The sequence below is a fragment of the Electrona antarctica genome (assembly GCF_951216825.1).
Source record: "Electrona antarctica genome assembly, chromosome: 10".
Taxonomy (NCBI): Eukaryota; Metazoa; Chordata; class Actinopteri; order Myctophiformes; family Myctophidae; genus Electrona; species Electrona antarctica.
Window position 1 is genome coordinate 20,869,728 of NC_136791.1, and position 22,264 is coordinate 20,891,991.

Here is a 22,264-nt window from a genome sequence, read left to right on the forward strand (position 1 = left end):
TGAAAATACAGTACTGTGTATATAGTGTATAATGTCACATACATATGCAATACATGCATTTAAATTGTTATTGTAATGTGTTTATGTATTATATATTATGTATTGCTCAGGTCATGCACGGGTAATGGTAATAGCTGTGGATGACAAACTGCTGAGCGAGATGACATCTTACGTCGTCATTTACTGCCCTAAGCAAACATTTAAGACCATAGAATAGCTACGCTGCCTTGTCTGTTACCTTCTCTCATTGAGGGCTCTGCCATGAGTTGGGGCCTAAAGTTGGTATTGGTGTATGTATCTTTATGTCAGTGAGTCTGTCTATTAATATTCATAGAAAAAACAAAACGCCTATACCCTTTGTCCTCAACGAATGCTACACCCGACTGAATAGTGATGTAACTTTTAGGTGTTGCCCTCGGTGCAAATGATAATGTTCAAGCAGAGAGAAGGCATATTGTGAACAGGAAAGGATGGACAATCTTGGCTAAGCACACTGCAACAGGTGCTCACTTTGGGTTTGAATTGATGTTAGTGTGCCTTTGCTCTGCAGGCTACTGTCGTCCTTGCCCCTCAGAATGACGGACCCGGCTGTAAATAGGGTGGTGAGTGACATCATTCGCTCTCCTGAGGACAAGCGTGTGTACAGAGGCCTGGAGTTCACCAATGGATTAAAGGCTGTGCTGATCAGTGACCCGACCACAGACAAATCATCAGCAGCACTGGATGTACAGATAGGTAATCCATCTCATTGTCTCACCTCTTTCATTTGGATGTGAGCATATTAAAATCCTTAACCCGTTAAGACCACAATAGAAAATGAAACAAGGCCCCACGCCAGGACTTTTTTGTGTTATCCTTTTATCCCTAAAAACCCATGTTTCGATGTCCGTTGTTCCCAAACATTTTCATGTCGAGGACAACGACCCCATCTGGAAATATGTTGTTCCAGGGACCCCCCCCCAGAAGCAAAGATTTGAGTTAAAAACGAATATATATTCCAAATTTGCGCCACATTTTCACGATTTTTCAAAAATAGCAGACCTACAAGCTCGTAGCGCGGCACTCGGTGCCGTGCTATGAGCTTGTAGATCTGCTATTTTTCAATAGCTAAAGTATAACGGAATGCTTAAAAGGGGTTCCCGCCCAGAATGGGTTAATGTCTGACTGACCTGTACCTCATGCTGTTTACGTTTCTGACTAATAAAGTATTCAATCAACCACCAATCAAAGACCTGAGGCTGATTCTACTAATGCCTTCTAAACCAGTAGTTTTCAAGATTTTTCAAAAATCGATGTACAAGCTCACAGCACAAAGTGACACGCTGTGAGCTTGTTTATCTGCTATTTTTGAGTGGTGTAAACCACTCCTACAACTGGCTTTGTTAGTCTGTCTGTCTGTCTGTCTGCTCAAAAAATGAGCATGGTTGCTATGGTCACCCAGTTCACACGGGTGTGATTTCATTACGTCAGACATTACGTCAGACCACAGCTGATCAGTCTATATAAGACCTTACACCACTCAGTTCACACGGGTGTGATTTTTTTAATAGGAAACTGAAATCTAAAATGACAGACACCTTCCTGGTTTCAACAGATAATGTTTTAATTTAACTATGAATACAGTACAAATGGAATAAACTGTACGGCGTGTGCAGATATTTGGTTCCATCTATACACTGCGGAATTACTTAACACAGGTTTCCCATTATACAGTCTGGACATGTCAGAAAATGGTGACAAAGTGAAAAGATTTGCCAAGTGCTTGCCTCTGAATGGGTCTACAATGCATGACTAAGCTATCAAGCATGTTTTGCCTATAGCTGTACATCTAGTACTGATAATTGGTGTATACAATACAATTTCAAGGTGCTTGGGCTTAACAAAGTCTTTTTTAGCCCATCCTATACACAGGTTTAATGTTTGTCTTTAGTTCAATGTTTGATTTGTAAATGCATTGACAATGATGGGAAAATGTACATTTGTCTCTTCATTGTTAATGGCGTTTAATGTTTGTGTTTGCACTGTTTGTTTTACATCACCTAATCAACATGAGTTAGACTTTAATATATTCGCGCCCCTCACTTCACACGGGTGTGATTTTTATTTTAGTAAGTGCATAACACTGCATCTAATGTAAAATGCTTATGGTGCATAAAATATGATAAAGGATTGACTGGATGGATTCCCGTGTCTCTCTCATAGGTTCATTGTCAGACCCGGGGAACATCTCAGGCCTGGCCCACTTCTGTGAGCACATGCTGTTCCTTGGCACCGAGAAGTACCCAAAGGAGAACGAATACAGCCAGTTCCTCAGCGAGCACGCAGGCAGCTCCAACGCCTTCACCAGCGGAGAGCACACCAACTACTACTTTGATGTGTCCCACGAGCACCTGCAGGGAGCCCTGGACAGGTAACGTCCTAATGAGTTGGTTGATTAATATAATAACTGCCTTTCACAGAAAGGAGTTAGCCAGGTCGTATCATGACTTCTCAGTATGTCCTTTTTAAGCAGGTTTGGTCATGTTCAGGTTTTGTTTTTTCATTTTGGGTGTGCCCACCGTGTGTAATATCAATTATATGTAGTATGCATCACTTTGTGACACACCTTTTACATGGTTCTTCTGAGTGTACAAATGGCTGCTGGGGCACGCTCATAGTTATAAAGGATTGCCCCGCCCCCTGCTATTAATTTTGATGGAAGTTGCTCAATGGCTTATTGAAGCACCCGGAAGAACGCTCAGATCTACTTCTGATTTCTTTTCTCAATTTGGACACTAAAAAGTGTCCATGAAAGTGTCATGGCGCAGCCCAGTCACGTGACCATGTCCTTTCCTTCTCTAAGCTTCCTTGATGTAGTCCAGGAAGTAAGTGAGCCCAGTATCCCAAACATCATTTAAAATAAGATCTGGTTGAAAAAGTCTCTTTTCCCCCATGCAATGGGACATTGGTAAATGAAAGCACATTTCAGACTTGACATAATCCCATTTGAATGATCTGCAAAACATACGTAAGTCAAAGGGTAGTTCATCATCAGTTAGTTAGACTAGGTCCAGATGTGAAGAGGGTTTAACCCATTTAGGCCTGACGTCAAAATCCTAAATCCAGTTTTCTGAAAAACCTTATGTTTCTGTATCAGTGGTGCTCAATATTTCATGTCAAGGACCCCAAAAATGACATTATATAAAATTATATGCCCAAAAAGGGTTAAGCTACAGCAGGTTGTGGCACCGAATTGCAATAACATTCTTCTCTAACCTGTTATTTTCTTTATTCTGTGTGAAATTCTTTATAGGCATCGCATGATGCATGCACAGTCCGTCAAAGGTATAGAGCCTTTATGAATCTGGTCATCCAAGTATCTAAAGTTTAAGTGGTTATGGCTATTCCTTTTACATTATGGTTCTATAGTGATGTTCTTTTTCCTTTAGAGTCAAGATTTAAGAATCAAGATCAATGTAATTTGTTCATCTGAGTTAACTTATCAATATGCAAATGCGTGTTTGTCCATCAGAGCTGCAACTGTCTCCAATTACCACTGCTAGCCTTGAGTACACAGTAAAGTCCTCAATTTTCATTAATCGATTTGTAACTCTTGAGTGTACAATTGTAACAGATGAGAGTAATAAGCAGTGGCCTAAATTGGCATTCTCAGCATTTCCTGAAACCATGGGCATAGGGTGAGACGAGTCTACAGTGTCATAGGCGTTCTTCTCATGTGTCTCCGCTGCTTGAAAGAGAACATGGCGTTGGGTGGAAGAATTTAAACTGTTGACGGGATAGGCTTACCTACTTATTTATGAATGATTTGTCCAGCCAGCAGCTGTTTCTGTGTCATAGGTTAATTGTTCCCCTGTGTCATCGAATTGTGAGCACCATCTGGACAGGAGGAAAGGACAGTGCCGAAGAATGCTAAAATATTGATGACTTTCGCCAGTGTCTTATCCCTAAACCTTTTTTACCATTTTGAAAAATATTTTTGAATAGCTCAAATAGCCAATTTACAAGCTCACAACATCTTGATGTAAATCGGCTAGTTGATCAATTTTATAGTGTTTTCAAGATGCTAAAAGAATCGGTACTGTACTGTACTGTACTGTACTGTACTGTACTGTACTGTACTGTACTGTACTGTACAAGCTCTCCTCCCTGGTGTGTGGCTGGCTGGCTGGCTGCGTAACAGTGACACTTGGTGGTCAACAAACGCTATTTCCGTGCTTGGACACGTGCACATAGGGACATGGGGACACGCATTGCTGTCTATAGGAGTGGTTAGCACCACTCAGAAATGCAAATAAGTTTAGGGATAAGGGCTAAGGCACTGGCGAAAATAGGGCCCTTAGTTTAGCTCTTTACAAAGCTGCTACGCATAGCCGTGTTATAATTATTTGAATAATGACATCTCTTTGCTTAATGAATGTTCAGGGCAGGCAGAGTGCTAAGATTACAAAAATAATGGACCTCTCAATGTCAGAATTTTGCACCCTTTAAGTAATCATGCAATTTCATTGCATTATTATTACACATTTGCATTTTTCTATCAAAACCTTTATTTATTCTTGACGAGCATGAACATGTGGTTGGCGTAAATGACTAGTTGAAAGGACAGAAGGCTATTTTGGTCAGACCAGATGATGCAACTACAACGTTGTCTGTCTATCCAGTTTATTTGCATTGGCAGTTGATCACACTCAACATGCAAATTGTTTTGCATCTCTTAGTGCCATGTGTGTCTATTATCTCTTTGTGCAAACTAATAACCGGCCCAAATACTTCTTAATATAAGAAAATATCTTCGAGTTGAGGAAAACCCTGAAATGAATTCAGTCTGTAGCGGTTTCTCTGTTCTAGTGTTGATTTTGACAGCAAGTTTTAGTCGGTCTCTTGAATAGTTTCCATTTAGTTTTGGTCACATTTTAGTCACATGAAATGTTTTACTATTATTGTAGTCGTCTAAAATGTATTTTGACGGGCCTCGATGCCGTTGTAATGGCTGATTTTACATGTGCTGACGGGTGCAGTACTTAGTTTAGACAGTCATTGGTTAGACCAGTCATTAGTCCTACAACTACAACCTATCTCAAACCCTCACCCTAAACCTAACCTCCCATGTGGCAGCACACCTAAACCTAACCTTAACCCATGTCTAACCAATGACTAGTCTAAACTAAGTATGCACCCTGTGCTGACGCGCTGTGAGCTTGTAGATCTGCTGTTTTCAGCATGCAACCAAGTGTAAAATGACTTGTCTTTTACTTATACTGGATCTCCCACTACATTTTAGTCAACGAACATTTTTCGTGATGGTATTAGTCGACGAAATCAACACTGCTCTGTCCTGTCTGTGAAGGTTCGCCCAGTTCTTCTTGTGCCCGCTGTTTGACGAGAGCTGCAAGGACCGCGAGGTGAACGCTGTGGACTCTGAGCACGAGAAGAACCTCATGAACGATGCCTGGAGGCTGTTCCAGTTGGAGAAGGCCACCGGCAACCCCGACCACCCCTTCAGTAAATTTGGAACAGGTATTTAACCACATTATTAACGCAATCCATGCCAACCTCGAGATACTGCATCTCGAGAAAAGCTGCAATTACCATCTTGGCCATTCACGAGATTTGATTTAAAGAGCATTAATCCAGCTTTAAAAAAAAATATTTTACCTTTTATTTTAGCTTCCGTCGCTAGCCTCCATAGGCCTCCAATGGTAGAATCAGCCTACATACCAATCCTTGGTGCACGCGGTCATTAGTGGTTTTTAGTGCTCAGAATGGGATAAAGTACGACATTGGGAGGTTAACACAATCAGCGCCGGGATTTCTTTCAAAATAGCAGCTCTGGGTGCCGCGCAGATATGGCAGCTTTTACTCTGAAAGCCCCCCTTCCGTTCCGTACAAAAAACCGGGAGGAATAATGTTGCTTACTTACCTCGCTATAGAGCGTCGCAGTCCCGCCCCCTACCATGGCCCAGGAAATGAATCCCAATGCATTTTTCCCATAGACATTTCAAAAAGTATTTATTTAAAGACGGTTACGCCGCGGACAAAGCCAACTCGAGTCGTGACAACTCATGACAACACAAACAATATTTTTACAAATCATGACAACAAACACAATTTTTTGGGCCAAACAAATAATTACAAAGAAGAAAAACAACAAAAAGTGTTGTAACCTGCCGTTTTTTTCTTCTTTCTAATTATTTGTTCGGCCCAAAAAATTGTTTGTTGTCATGATTTGTCACGACTCGAGTTGGCTTTGTCCGCGGCGTAAACGTCTTTAAATAAATACTTTCTGAAATGTCTGAGGAAAATGAACGGAGAATAATTTCCTGGGCCATGGTAGGGGGCGGGACTGCGACGCTCTATAATTACGATAAAGTCGTTGAATAATCCCTCACGTTCATATTTTGAACGAGAGGCATGTTGAAGTCAGAAATGAAGAGCTTAGTATATCCATCTGGTCAAAACCACGGAGAGCTCCCTAGATTAGGAGATGCGAGGCATTCTTTCTGAGCTGTAAACGGGGAAGTGAACGGCAACGTGCATGTGCCAACATCAAGGAGTATGGTGCAGAAGGAGAGGCCAACTCCAAATCGTATTATCAATGAAAATGCGCTAGGGCGTCCTAGCAACCCGTCGGTTGGATTAGTTATGAAGTTCCCGCACGTCGTACGGTCTAAATGGGTTAACGGAGGGATTACAACACGACCAACAGTCGGACACACCACATTAACGGAGAAACGACGGATTGCACTGCGACACAGATTCGTGGCATTAGACCAAGACCCTTGTAGTCTAGTGCGAAGTATTCCAAGGATATCCTTTTCATTCAATGAAACATCAGTAACGTATCTGTCACAGGTCTTGCTAATTACAAGCCAGACTGCTTCCATTAATTAGGACATTGTGCAGTGTGGTGTGCAATTGGATAAGTGGAGAAATTATTTTTCCTCCTTAAAAACAAAAAAAAGTTCTATCCCACGATTTTGTAACCCATTTCTTTTCACCCAGGGCTCTACACTCCCAATACCAAACTGGGGAGAGCAACGGACTGACCTCATGCTTCCTTCAATGCATGAGGAGTCTTCTTTTCAGCTATGGAGAAATTCTGCACATCTATTCTCGTTTAGTAATCTGTCTCATAGAGAATTACCGTATTGTCCTGAATCTAAGACGACTCTGATTATAAGACGAACCCCAGTTGTCAAGACTTTGGGGAAAAAGAACATTGAATGTTAAATAGTCTAGTCCCCGGTTATAATGCGACGTTTTATAGGATATTTCCATTGGAAAAAAACGTCTTATATTCAGGCCAATAGGGTAATGTACTCCCGCATCATGACACGTCTGCCAATTAGACTGGCATATTTGCCCTATTTGGTTGAGAAATCAATCCATTGTGTGTGTGTAGGGATGGATCTTACAATCTACTACGGTGAATGATGATGGCTGTGGATTTAGAAAGGCCCTAAGCCTAGAATAGCCAGCTGATGGCAGCCTTGAGTTCTACAGGCTTTAATCCATCTAAAAATAGAACTGGATCAGGCCTGAAACATGCTAAGTCAAAGGGACAGGATACAGTTACGATTTGGACATGCAACACAAAACTCTTGTCATAGAAATGCTTGTTCTTCTAATTGTCTCCAGCTGTTGCTGTAGTAGATGTGATTGTATGTGTAGTGGCCTTTTGAATGTGCCATCAACAATTTATTGGCTTTATCTTTACTCCCATGAAGGAAGGACTAGATGATGACACTAATACACTTTATATAACAGTCTTTTCATACATAAATGCAGCTCAAAGTGCTTTACAGAGCAGAACAGAAAAAACATGAAATAACATTAAAACAATCAAGCAGTTAAAACGATAAAACGATGGCAAAGAACAAAACGACAGCAAATCAGGCAGAACAGTGAATAGAAACACAGATTTCAACTAAAAGCAAGGGTGAAGAGGTGGGTCTTGAGCTGTGCTTTAAAGATATCCACAGAGGCCAGCAAAAAGTGCATTGCAGTAGTCAAGTCGATGGAAAACAAAGGCGTGGGTCAGCGTTTTTGCATCGTCTTAACGACAGATGGGCAATGTTTCTAATGAAAAAAGGCAGTCTTGGGTAGCCTGATTGATGTGCGTATTGAAATTCAAATATAACGTAGGCTGTTAGTGTAAGTGGAGTTGAGCTTGTAAAAAGAGAACAAGTGCAGAAAGTGCATGCTAGTGAGTTGTCTTTACTGTGGAGATCAACTCTGATCGGAGAGGTGACCCCCCCACACACATGACAATTCTGAAGTCACTCATCAGTAGGGATGTCTGATATTGCAAAATAATTGGCATAGAAATGTATCTTTGGGCGCATATGTAGTATTGTAAACTAAACGAATGTACTGTATTGTGCTTTGATTAACATCAGTAGCTCAATTTGGAAAGAATGTATTTTAGAAGAAATAAGGCAGTTCAATAATCTGGTCGAATCAACAAGACACGTGCTGATGTATACAGGGGCCTGGGCCGTCCCTCAACCCCATCCATTAGACCACTGGCCGTAACCCTCAGAGTTACAGCCACATAAGGGTCCATTTGGTAACTATCCATAATTTATCTGGGGACCTCCTGGAACCCCCTCACCTCAAGGACCCCTGGGGGGTCCCCAGAGCCCACCTTGAGAAGCACTGGTTAGGTAGATTGTAAGCCTGTGATACATGGCGCTGCGATGCAGAGGCTCCAGGCAGTAGGCGATGCTGCGCTCCAGTGCTCCACCTCGCGGCAGCGCCGCAGGAAGCGGCATCGGCCCCTGGCCATCTCCTCCCAGGGACCCCGCCGCTCCTCCTCCTCCAACAGAAACTCCTCCAAGTCTCCGGAGAAGCGCACCTTTAGCCTGCTGCGTCTCCGAATGTGTGTTTCCGAGTCTCATCTTCTGCTAATTCGTCGACCGAGAATCCTGACTAGCGCTTGCTATCATCGTCACTGTTAAACTTGCTGTCTGGTCTGTCATCACCACCACCACCCATGATTTAAACGACGGCCTTGTTCTTCTGGAGGTGGAGTAAGTAAGAGTAAGGCGCAAGGCGGAGGCGTAGCCTCTGCATCGTCCTCCTTGGCCTCAGATCTCCTCCCGTCCTCCGAGTCCCTCGCCGTGACGTCATTCAGCCACCGTGGTGGCGCTGCCTCCTCATCGCAGAGGGCTTCTTCTTTCACCGCGTAAAGTCGGGAGACTGAGAAAGAAATATGTTTTTTGAGAGGCGCTAGCCCCTTCTATATACAGCTGTTGTCCCCACACGTCACACGAGAAATTAGGTCAAATGTGCTGTCCGCGAAATATGACGTAAATTTGTACGATGACGAGCGCCCCTCACTTCACACTATAGTCTTGAGAGATATATATCATTTTATTTTTATTTGTTTCCCTTTTTTAGGTAACAAATTGACCCTTGAAACAAGACCTTGTAAAGAGGGGATTGACATCCGCCAGGAGCTCCTGAAATTCCACTCCACATTCTACTCTTCCAACCTGATGGGAATGTGTGTGTTAGGAAGAGGTAAGATAATGGGACTGTGTGTGTTAGGAAGAGGTAAGACCACAACCTGAACCTAATGGGACTGTGTGTTAGGAAGAGGTAAGATCACAACCACATATTCCATATTAGTGAGTGTTATTTAAAGAGTGTCCATGCACATAACCACATATACAGTATGATGGCATTCATCAATGCAGTCACCTTAAGAGCATTGACCAAAGACCAGTATGGGTCAGTTAGTAGGTCGGAGTGGCTTGTTGTCTGTCTGGGTCAGTTAGTAGGTCGGAGTGGCTTGTTGTCTGTCTGGGTCAGTTAGTAGGTCTGTATAGGCCGAGAACAAGAACCAGCCTTATGTAGGCCACAGGTCACAATTATGACATAATCGCCTAATCGTAATTATTTTTGCAAAAATTAGAAATTACACTGTGTGTGTGTGTGTGTGTGTGTGTGTGTGTGTGTGTGTGTGGCAAATTTGCAAAGCCTGTATTTGACTTGATTTTTACTAACATCCATTAAACCTCAAATGGAGAATTTGGACTACCCTGCTACAATGTGCTCACAATGTGTGAGCTTGTAGATCTGTGATATGGTAGATTTGGCTATTTCCAGGCAGCAAAGAGATTTGATGAGGAACAAAAATGAGCGGACCTACTGTAGCATTAACCCCTGAGAGACACCGGCCAACAAAGAATGCAGTGTTTATTTTGTCAACTGAAACTATGACAAAATAAATGTTCGACTACTTTTTTCGCTGACTAAAACGAAATAAAAACTAAGCCATGATGAGTTGATGACTAAATATATAGACAATTTCGTCAACAAATATAAACTAGAATAACATGTTAGGGAGGGACTAGTGGAGAAGAGATCATTTTGTGTTTGGTTGCGCTCATAAATACGGGTTGCGCTGTGAGCTTGTATGTAGATGGGCTATTTTCAGCATGAAACCACGTGTAAAATCAGGCATTACGACGCCATCAAAATACATTTTATCATGTGTATTATCTGCCCTCATCTGTATCATCTGCCCTGGTGTTCCAGAGACTCTTGACGAGCTCACCGCCATGGTGGTCGATCTGTTTGGGGAGGTGAAGAACAAGAACGTGTCTGTCCCAGAGTTCCCCGAGCATCCCTTCCAGGAGGAACATCTCAGGGTGAGTGAGAGTGGCAGACAGACGGACGCATCGCCCCCACGTGTCTCACATTCTTTACTGGGGATGTGCATGGAAAAGGAAATGGTTTCTACAGCTCTGGCCATTACTTAAATAAAGTGGGTGGGCGCATACATAAAAAGGTAGACACCTCTTCCGGCTCTGGGGAGCGTGTCTCTGTTGAAGGCAACATTTTCCTGAGATTTCTTGGGAAGCATAGCGAAAGCGGGCCAAGCTTCCACGTGCGTAACGGAAGTCCCGGAAAAGACGCGCTGTGATTGGCCAGCAGCGAGAGACATGGAGGAGTCGCATGAGTGACATCACTTGGGCAAGCGTCGCAGCGTGCCTTCAGCACTTCCGCTTGACTTCCTGCCTTCATTGGAGACACGTCGCTCCAATGAACTGCAGCGAGGCATCTATTTTTTTTTATATCTATGCACATCACCCCACGTGTCACACATTCTTACTGCGGATGTGCACAAAACGGAGGAAATTTAAATGGTTTCTTCTGCTCTGGCCAATACTTTAAGTGGATGGGCGTGTGTCTGTGAGAGAGAGCTATTTCTGCAATGCCTAGGCTGCAGAATCCTCTTCTAGTTTAAGTTGAAAAAGCCCGCAGCACTTGCCGTAGCACTTGCACTAGCCTTGACGACCTTACAGGCATATGCAAAGGCTAAACGTATGTAATTTAGATAGCATTTTATGTAGCCAATTCCACTCTATAGTGTATACTTAATTTCATTGTACAGATATTGTACTGTTGGACAGATCCACTCTATAGTGTATACTTAATTTCATTGTACAGATATTGTACTGTTAGACAGATGTTAGGTTATTAGCTTGCTTATGATTCTTGATGACTATCTCATGTATTTGATGTATTGCCATGTGTTCTTGCTTACTGTAAATCGCTCTGGTTTAAGAGGGTCTGCTAAATGCCTACATTGTAAATTGAATATAAAACAGCCAGCCGGGTGAACAATAAATCAATGGTCATTTACAGTACTAATAATAAATTGGCCAATTACCGCATTAGCCTCAACATTTTGATTGTAAACTGTAAACTTCCTTCATTTTCATTCACTTTGTTTGTCCCTCCACTACAGCAATTCTACAGTGTGGTGCCTATCAAAGACATCAGGAACCTGTATGTGACTTTCCCCATCCCAGACCTGCAGAAGTACTACAAATCTAACCCGGGACACTATTTAGGACATCTGATCGGTCACGAGGGCCCAGGAAGTCTGTTGTCTGAGCTCAAATCCAAAGGTTGGGCACGATGCACGAACAAATGACATGCAGTAATATTTGTTTGGCAAATAATGAAGATGTATGTTGTTTTTCCAACATTAATATCTTGTAGTACTACAAAAAACGAGCTAAATGACTTTGATCAGTTTAATAAACTAGTCCATAGCCGTTTGGGGAAATTTTGAGCATGGAATTTCTGCCACTTAATCCATAAAATCTGATCAGGGACCATTAAATCTGTCAAATAATAAAAGGTGTAAAAGTACAAAATGATGGTAAATGCTCATTGCAAATTCATCTTTTTATTTGCTTCTAATTTCATGCTTAATAGTGTTTTTTTTCATGCCACTCAGGCTGGGTGAACACACTGGTTGGAGGACAGAAAGAAGGAGCCAGAGGATTCATGTTCTTCATCATCAATGTGGATCTGACTGAGGAGGGTCTCTGTAAGTACACGGTCAAACTGTAAAAAATGTTTATTTTACAGCAAACTATTTTAACGCATAGGTTTGCATCTTGGAGGTCCCTGGAACAACACATTTTCAGATGGGCGTTGGCGGCCAATTACATATGTTTGGGGGTCCTTGACATGAAATAGTTTGAGAGCCACTGATGTAGAAACATCAGTTAATTTAACAAATGCTACACTCGTTGGAGTTAAATTGTGTGTGTTGGGGTGTCATTAGTTTGTGCTTGTCCTTTGCAGTGCACGTGGATGACATCATCTTCCACATGTTCCAGTACATTCAGAAACTGCGCACCGAGGGACCTCAGGAGTGGGTCTTCCAGGAGTGCAAGGTGATTCATGCACACATTGAAGCTTAAATGGAATGCCCTTATGTTAACCAGGCATTTTAGTTTAGTTGTAGGTACAAAAATAAACCAGTGATCAACATTCAACGTGTGCTGTCTCTTACTGCAGGATTTAAACAACGTGGCCTTCAGGTTCAAGGATAAAGAACGACCCCGCGGCTACACCTCCAAAGTGGCCGGTCTAACGCACGTAGGTCCTCTCCTTCATTCATCGGCAGAGTGTGTCTGTGTTTCCAGGGCAACGCACTGCAGTGCATGGTTCTTCTGCCTAGATCCATGACTTATAGAGCACCGCAGTCCCGCCCCTTTTCATGACAACGAGAGACCTGGAAAATAATTCCTGTTCATTTTCCCCATAGACTTTTCAAAAAGTATTTATTTAAAGACGTTTACGCTGCGGACAAAGCCAACTCGAGTTATGACAAATCATGACAATAAACACAATGTTTTGGGCAAATCAAATAATTTGTAAGAAGAAAAACAAAGTGTTGTAACCTTCCTTTTTTTCCTTCTTCTTGCTATTTTTTGCTACGACAGCAAACTGGCCGCTCTGGAGTGAGTGTGGAAATATAGTGGCCCTCTCCATCGTCAAAGTTGCCCACCCCTGCTATAGTGCATACTCATAGTTTACAGATAGATATAGATATTCTACTGTTAGATGGATGTTGCTTGCTTCTGATCCTTGATGACTATTTCTATGTATTTGATGTATTACCATGTGGTGGTGTTGCTTACTGTGAGTCGCTCTGGATTAACCCTTTTTGACCTGAGATCAGATTCTAAAAATGTCTTCTACATCCTGACAGTATTCTGAAAAAGCTATGTTTCTATGTCATTCGTTCTTCGATTTTTCAAAAATAGCAGACCTACAAGCTTGTAGCGCGCCACTCGATGGCGCGCTATGAGCTTGTAGATCTGCTATTTTTCAATAGCTAAAGCATAACATAATGCTAACACCAAAAGAGCACCTGCTAAATGCCTAGATTGTAAATTGCAGAGAGTTTCAACTTTCGGCGCATTTGATGCTCAACATAAAGTGGCAGCTGAACCCTGCATGTTGTGAACTTGCGAGATCAAACGGAACAGATTTTTCCCAAAGTTGAAGCTGTCACTCAGTACTCCCAAACCCAATGAACCACGTTGAAGGTGATTAATTAGAGTTCTGTTTCAGTACTACCCTCTGGAGGAGATCCTGGCAGCCGAGTATCTTCTGGAGGAGTTCAGACCAGACCTGATCCAGATGGTGCTGGATAAGCTGAGACCAGAGTTTGTCAGGTCTGTTCTAGTATAGTATCATTTCTTCTCCCTTGGGCCTGCTGAAAGGTGGATTTTCAGGCCGAAATTTAGTACATTCAGTACTTTGCAAGTTTGCATCATAAAGGCCACATTTCAGCAAGGAGGAAGGTACAGTACCTCTCTCAAAAGCTGAGCTGTATTGAACTTGGTCCAGTCATATGCAGTATATCTGTCCCGAACATCAAACGATCACTTGCTATGGAGCCCTGAACTGTCAGACATTTTGATCGATCGGATGGCTAGATGTTTGCAAGAGAGGCTCACTATTTTCAGCACTACTTTGCGATTGATCAGTGCAGAGTTCCCAGTTTAACATGCTTTTAAAATTGAGATGGGACCGGCAATGCCACATCTCCTAAACATAGATTGTCAATAATAGGTTGGCGAAACACATTAATAGAAAACTAAGAGAAAGGATTGGAAAGGTGCTTGGATCGAATGTCAAGTTTTGGAAGGGAGGGAACACTGGAGCCCAGTGTAATATAGTGATTACATTTAACTTACCTTTTAGTGGTAGGGGTTTAACGTCAGAGCCAACGTTTTTAACTCAAATCTTTGCTTCTGGGGGGTCCCTAGAACAACATATTTTCAGATGGAGGTCGGCGGCCGATTACATAACATTTTTGGGGTCCTTGACATGAAATATTGAGAACCACTGATATAGAAACATGAGGTTTTTCAGAAAATTGTCATGACAAGACATTTTTTAAATTTCGACATCAGACCTAAATGGGTTAAAATAAATGAAATGCACACATTACCTATGCTGTAACTCATGACCTGGTTGCGTTCTGCCCTCTCCTCTCTCCCCCCCTCTCCAGAGTGGCGGTGGTGTCCAAGTCGTTTGAAGGACAGACGGACAGAACAGAGGAGTGGTACGGCACGCAGTACAAACAGGAGCCCATCGATGACGACGTCCTTCAGGTAATTTACTAGATGCTCCCATGGGTGTCCAAGAAATCTCTAATATGATTAAACGCTAAACTTGGTGTCCTAAGGTGAACATTCTGCGAAAATGGCAGATCTACAAGCTCAGCTATTTTTGGCAAAGACATTTGGTTCAGAGGGGTAAAAGAAAAGAAAGCGGGCCAAGGATGGACTCCTTTGGGACCCCCGGGCGGTCAACAAAGAATATAGCTTTCAGTGGTTACGGTGTCAAACAAAGGTCTTATCCATAGGCAAAAGCCTCTCAGCTTTTCCAATTCTTTCGGTTCTTTGTACTTGTTGTTCTCAGAAGTTTAGATTTTCGTGTTTGTGCGTTTGCGTGCCATACCTTTTTTGTGTGTTTTCTCAGAAATGGGCAAATGCCGACATGAACAGCAAGTTCAAGTTGCCGATGAAGAACGAATTCATACCTAATAAGTTTGACATCTACCCTCTGGAAAAAGACGCTCCGGCCTTCCCCACCTTAATTAAGGCAAGTGTTTATGCTCGTTAACTTCACACCTGCAGACAGTCCTGAAAGCTTGTCTGCACATTATGGTCAGAGAGTCTGTGCTTACTCTTTCATATGATAATAGAGCACCGAAGTCTGACGTCACTTTCAGTAGAGGGCGCCAGTCCACAGGTTCATGTATTTTGTTTTGTACAGAGTACAAATGTAGTAACATGTTGATATTTAACATCATTAAATCAAATTATTAGAACGTGCAAGCACACAAGCATTTCGGTAAGATTGTTGTGATGTACCGACTTTGCTGAATCTACAGAATAGACTTTTAAATGCAAATAAGAAGTGTACGTGGCGACTTTTCAATGCAAAGAAGTGAGTGTACCGTATGTGTGTGTTTGAGAATCTCTCTTCCCCCCCCCCCCCCCCCCCCCCCCCTCAGGATACTGCTATGAGCAAGGTGTGGTTCAAACAGGACGACAAATTCTTCTTGCCCAAGGCGTGTTTGAACTTTGAGTTCTTCAGGTGCGTAACTAACGACGTCTCTGGTTATGCTAATGCAACAGGTGTGATGTGATGAACTGGTCACTAATAATTCAATTGGATTCTTCTCACCGCTTTATCCTACAAATCTTTCTTCTCTCTTTTTTTTGGAATCTAAATGAAAACCCCACTGCTGCTTGCTCTATGTTGTTGCATATATCGGCTATTGATTGCATGTGAAGTTTCATTCCAAAAGGAAATATCCACCACAGACTCATTATAAAACGGGTAACTGTTGCTTCCCCTTAGACTCCCGTTGACGGAATTGACGGATTTAATCAATAAATCTAGACCTACCGTTGACGGAATTGACGGGCTGTCAATCGGGAGCCTAATCGGGACCTTAATGTAGCAAAATTTAGCATTTTTTGGCTAATTTGGCTAACGTCCGATGTAATGTTCCTAAAACCGTCCGAAATCCGCGCGTGCATGGTCGATCACGCACACGCATGATTCCGCATGCATCGCTGCGTAAAATGCGATGTTTTGGGCTTGATTAGAGCTTAATTTGACTTAGTTATGAAAAAGACGATGATAGCTTAGCATTCCGGACATCTTTCATTGTGGCACACTAGCAAAGCTACTACCGGATATTTTGATCCTAACCGGATGTGGTCATCGTTCACTCGCTCCTTTTGGTCAGAATCGGCACAATGGTGACGTTACCGCCACCATCAGGTCTGATTGTCCCAATACTATAGTCTTGCCCCGTCAGAATGAGATATAGTGTGTAAATCGCGGATTTTTCTTTAGGCATTAAAATGATGATTTAAAAATATGAATATATGTCACAAAAGGGCTTTTTGGGGGAGTGGCAGCCCAAGGGTTAAGGGGCAATATTGAATATTTTAAATGGAACTTTTATGTACAACTTTTGGAATGGAACCTTCCCTATAGATTTATTTGGCATTCACTAAACGACCGCTAAAAGGCGGTTAATCCCTTTTTGATGATTTTGTGTGTGTGTGTGACTGTCACCAATACAAATTTAAGTTGACGATTAATTGTGACATAAATAAATGCGATGAACGATGTAATTGTTCTTTGCTTTGAACATTGGAACGCCATTGTTCAAATTGCACAGGGCAGATATGACAAATTACTTAAATATACAAAGAAATCATTTAACATATTTTAACAATTTAATTGAACATATTTTCTACAATCTCACTTCGTGAAGTGACGTGTTGTAAGCTTGTAAATTTGCTATTTTTGAGAAATGTTTGAAAATATATAGACATTTTTCAACATGGAAACGATTATGTGGTCTAACAATCTCTGAATGCTAGAGTCTGGAACTACACCTGAGTAAGGAAGCTGCCATTTCCGTTAATGAAAATATATTTTAAAATATCTTTACATTACATTTTTTTCATTTTCTTCTAAGCAACAAGCTATATATGCTTAGAGGATTTGTATTTATATTGGATACATTTGCGTGACTGTAAAGACGAAACGGAAGTGGGGAGGAGGCTCCACTTCCGCTTTATATTTTACTCATGATAGAGCTTCCGTTGCTCCAGACTGTATGACACTAACAATTATGCAAAAATAATTGTGATTATCTCAAATAATTGCAATTAGGCAATTCTGTAATGCTTGTGACATGCCTGTGTGTGTTAGGGCTTTCACTACTAGTTGTTTAACTACCTATTATGTAAAAATAAAAAGGGCATTTTATCAGGTATTTGACCAATCTGGGAACTAAATCGTTACCAAGAAATTTCTTCACCAATGTGTTTCTAAAGGTGTCTAATAACATGTACCAAAAGTTTGAAATTCAACTCCCGTGGGAAAATTGAGTTATTAGCATAATATGTGACCATACCCATAACATCCTATATAAGGCAAAAAAGTCCAAATTTCATCATTCTTTAAGTAGCATGTGACATATGAAACTAGGGTGATTTCATGATTCTGAATCCATTCCAAGCATTAGTTTTGCACAAAAAACACTCCTTGGGCTAAATTAGGCCATATCCAGTTGACCAAATGTGCTGACCTCATCACGTTGGTGTGGCTGTTTTCCTCCCAAGGAGTGTTTTTTGTGCAAATCTAATGCTTGGAATGGATTCAGAATCATGCAAACACCCTAGTTTCATATGTCACATGCTACTTAAAGAATGATGAAATTTGGACTTTTTTGCCTTATATAGGATGTTATGGGTATGGTCACATATTATGCTAATAACAAAATTTTCCCACGGGAGTTGAATTTCAAACTTTTAGTACATGTTATTAGACACCTTTAGAAACACATTGGTGAAGAAATTTCTTGGTAACGATTTAGTTCCCAGATTTTCATAGATTTCTCTTACTATATATATATATATATATATATATATATATATATATATATATATATATATATATATACATTTTTTTAAATGATATTTGTACATTTAAAAACGGTGTACATTGGTGACTATAATAGCATTCTAGCTGATCTTGAGGCCTACAAAAACGGGGGGGAAAATACTTCTTTTTCCTTATCAACTAGTACCAACAAGGTGACTAGTTGAATAGTCGACTAGTTGCTTAAAGCCCTAGTGTGTGTGTTTGGGGGGGGGCTTCGCTCTGTGTGACTCACCACTGCCGTTTTCCTCTTCCAGCCCGTTTGCGTACGTGGACCCGTTGCACTGTAACATGGCATATTTATACCTGGAGCTCCTCAAGGACTCCCTCAACGAGTATGCATATGCAGCCGAGCTAGCCGGCTTGAACTATGACCTCCAAAATACCATCTATGGGATGTATGTAAGTATTCAGACGCCCCTCTCTCTACTCTAATAATATCGCCCTCAGCCTTAACGCATCACCTTCCCTCGGCCGTCCCAGTTTTGGGTGGGCCGCACGCAGCATCCCTGCCACACCTGGGTTGAGTAGGATTAGCAAAATACAAAATAGAATGTTTTGCCTGATTTCTGTGGCAGAAAACGGAGGAGGTTTGCCAAGCCAACACACTATACAGTATGGGGCAAAACAAATACAGATTTTAGAGGTCAGTTTACTATTCAGTGATTAAAGGTAGGGTAAGTGATTTTTCTTTGGCTAAAATAAGTGTTAAAAAGCTCTATTGTGATATGACTCGTTGCTATAGACTAGTTTGTTCAGAGATGGTCTCCATGTCTCTCCAGCTTTTTAGCTTTTTAGCTTTGTCAGAAAATGCATTTTCAGGTCGGGATACCAATTTTATCCAATCGGGATAGAGAACGCAGTCAGGATACGGATTAGACGAGTGGAATTTTAAGTGATGACACAAAGAAATGAGGCGACAAAATTGGAACTGGAACACTAATAGATTATTTAGGCTGATAAATGGCTACTCTCTCCTGATTGGCTGAAACTTTGTCGCTTACCTGAAAGTGTATTTTCTGTTTATTAAAGAGCCGGAGAGAGAAGGAGACTCCTGCTAATGGGGAAACATATCTATAGCAATGATTACTATATCACAATATAGTGATTTAACCTTTAACAAATGTATCACTTTAACTACTCTGGGCAGAGAAAACAAACCAACTAAGAATAATCTGCAAGTGCTAATATTGGACCCAGGTCTGGTATCCTTTACCTCTTCTTCATCTTTCCTTCATCTTCCCTCCTTCCTCGGCCGCCTCCTAGCAACCCCAGCCCACTACTCTGTTCATGGTGAATAAAAAGGACAGGTGGGACAATGATTGGACCCTCGTTCTTTAGACGTCATAGTCTTCAAAACAGACCTAACCGTTGCATTTCTGAACTGGAGGTGGATGCGGAAAGAAGCGAACACGTCACTGCAAGTCCAAGGACCAGCAGTGCTTTGACCAGCAGTAGTATTAATTATTTAACCCCTTCTCTGTCATGTCTCCTGGACAGATAAGAGAGCCTGGCCCCCAGGCTGCATATACATACTCATAATCATTCTTCTTAGCCTCTCTGTCTTATATACTTTTATTTTTGCTTTGATTTGCATCTCTCCTTCCCCCAACAAACGTTTCTTTCTTCTTATATATATTTTTTTTCTCCCCCATATTTGTGTTTCTCCTGCTCCTCCTCCATCAGTCGCTACCTATACACAGACCCCCTGCACTGCAACATGACCTACCTGTTGCTCAGGTTGTTGAAGGATGATTTAAAAGAGTATACATATGCAGCCCGCCTGGCCGGGCTGGTCTATGGGGTAGCCTCAGGGATGAATGCCATCGTCGTAAGTAACGTCGTCTTGTCTCCCTCCCCTCCCACGGCCTGCTTCCAAGGCTACTGGTGAACTCTGGAAGGGGGAAACCCTGTTTGAGGCTTTATGAGTGTGCAAGGCTGCCGGTGACCCCAGGAAGGGTGGGGAACCCAACCCTCTTTGAGGCGTTATGAGTGTGCACTGAGGACAAGCTTGGGTTTTGCTTTTCTTGGTCATTTTTCTACCGCTATGCTACGCTCTACCACTGGGCTACTTTGCTGACATGTTTCTGTGTGGGTTTTGTGTGATGTGTGTGTGTCGTGTGTTGCTGTGATGATCCCACTCAGAAGAATGGGTAGGCCCAGGTGTACCCATGTCTTTGTATCCCCTGCCTGCTTGTCGTGCTGGGTATTGCCAACAACCTCACGGTCGATACACATCACGCCACGATAAAGATATGTACCGCGATACACGTTGATTTAATCGTATATCGTAACTGTCGGCGGAAACTCACACAGCATTTCCTGTGAGCAAAGTGAGTTTAATGTCGTTTATTGCAATCAGATAGGACTTTTCCGTTTGGCTGTATATGGGCAGTCAAGGCCAGATTTTTTTTATTTGCCATACTGTAGCCGTTCCCGCATAACATCCGGGTATGATGATCTCACGTGCATACCCTCTATAGTAGAATTGCATCCCTGTTTTTCAAAGCAATGTGCCTCTTCTAACCGACACATCTCTCTGTGCTTTGCTGTGGTAATGCTGTGTTCCCTCTCACCTGCGTTCTAACTTGACACAAATTATTTCTGCACTCTGCAGCCCTGTATATGCTTTGTGTCACTATTACACTAAGGGCAATCTTATGGCTGTAGCCATCTATTCTCCCAGACGTTGGCAGGTTGGCACTTTGCACACGCTTGAACCATGTGCTTGTTTGAAGGGCTGGTGGGTTGGGGTTGACTTGAGTCAGCAGCGGTGGTGGCTGGCTGGGTGGGTGGGAGCACGTCGTCAAGGTTAATGATGTTGGCAAGAGATCACAGCTAATGTGTGACACCTCCAGAGAGAAAGTGGGAGGGTGGTGTGGGGCGGTTGTGTCAGTGTTACTGACAGCGTAGCCACCGCAGATTTGCTGAATCATGAACGGCTATAAGATTTGGGTGACGTTGCACAGATGCGTCATATATAACCTTGACAGTGCATTTCTATTTTTAAATAACTTGATGTACATAAAATACACTGTTGTGGTGTTTACCTCAAAGACTGCAGACACGACATCATAGACCCTAGCACCTGGTGCAATCCACTATCCAGGGCATGGATCTGTACGATGTGTTTGTATTGCAGCAGGTGCTCATTTAAGGGTGAAGATACCAGGCGGCCGTTCGCTTTGTTCGTGTCACCCGTTTGGGCCACTCTAACTATCCAAGGCTCAAACACAGCTTTAGAATGATCTCCCCTTGTTCACTCATAGCTAATTTGAATGTGCGTGGCTAGTGATTCAGGGACTGGAGCCAGGCTAGTATAATGTAGGAGACCTCCAGAAAGTCAGAACAATATTTTGTCTTTGGTAGGTTTGTCAATTCAAAAGAAATTGTATGAAATAAAACGATGAAATCCGCTTTAGTTTTTTGAGGGGGGTGGGTTAAGTCCTAATTGACAGTACTTTCAGTAATTGCAGACCCGTGGTCATTTCAATTTGTTCTTTTGAGGAGCACATCCTGAGCTATAGAATATGTATTCACGTCCATTATTTTTTTTATCAACCACCATCAGCAAAACCTCCATTTGAATTGGAATCAAATGAATTGTTTTTCCATGTAAATGACACTGACTTGACTTATCATCTTCTGTGTGCCACAGCTGTCCGTGAAGGGCTACAGCGATAAGCAAGACATCCTCCTGAAGAAGATCATTGAGAAGATGGCCACGTTTGAGATTGACGAGAAACGATTTGACATCATCAAGGAAGCGGTAATGGATGGCTCACACTGTTTATGGCGTCTCGCAGTGACAAGTCCATCGATTGACATCATTTGATTTGACAGGCACTCGTCTGCCATTTACAGTGGATGTTACAACGGTTTACTTTAGTTTCTTCCTTCCATTGCAGAACTTTAACCCATTAAGACCTGAGGCCGTTAAAAAAAAAGACAGTTTTCTGAA

At 42.1% G+C, this 22,264-nt stretch overlaps 1 protein-coding gene across 3 annotated transcripts in view; it reads left to right on the plus strand.

Moving 5' to 3' along the window:
* Positions 1 to 22,264, plus strand: part of ide (insulin-degrading enzyme) — a 38,510-nt gene that overhangs the window by 2,174 nt on the left and 14,072 nt on the right. For 2 of the 3 annotated variants that reach the window (XM_079512803.1, XM_079512805.1), the window contains exons 2-16: positions 551 to 735; positions 2,203 to 2,410; positions 5,348 to 5,517; positions 9,403 to 9,525; positions 10,546 to 10,658; positions 11,762 to 11,924; positions 12,260 to 12,352; positions 12,613 to 12,704; positions 12,829 to 12,909; positions 13,891 to 13,994; positions 14,837 to 14,939; positions 15,310 to 15,432; positions 15,848 to 15,930; positions 18,561 to 18,705; positions 21,962 to 22,072. In XM_079512803.1, the coding sequence (XP_079368929.1) occupies positions 551 to 735; positions 2,203 to 2,410; positions 5,348 to 5,517; positions 9,403 to 9,525; positions 10,546 to 10,658; positions 11,762 to 11,924; positions 12,260 to 12,352; positions 12,613 to 12,704; positions 12,829 to 12,909; positions 13,891 to 13,994; positions 14,837 to 14,939; positions 15,310 to 15,432; positions 15,848 to 15,930; positions 18,561 to 18,705; positions 21,962 to 22,072 (1,897 nt within the window). Of the gene's footprint in view, positions 1 to 550; positions 736 to 2,202; positions 2,411 to 5,347; positions 5,518 to 9,402; positions 9,526 to 10,545; positions 10,659 to 11,761; positions 11,925 to 12,259; positions 12,353 to 12,612; positions 12,705 to 12,828; positions 12,910 to 13,890; positions 13,995 to 14,836; positions 14,940 to 15,309; positions 15,433 to 15,847; positions 15,931 to 18,560; positions 18,706 to 19,989; positions 20,135 to 21,961; positions 22,073 to 22,264 lie in introns of all 3 variants that reach the window. The other variant, XM_079512804.1, reaches the window with a different exon arrangement.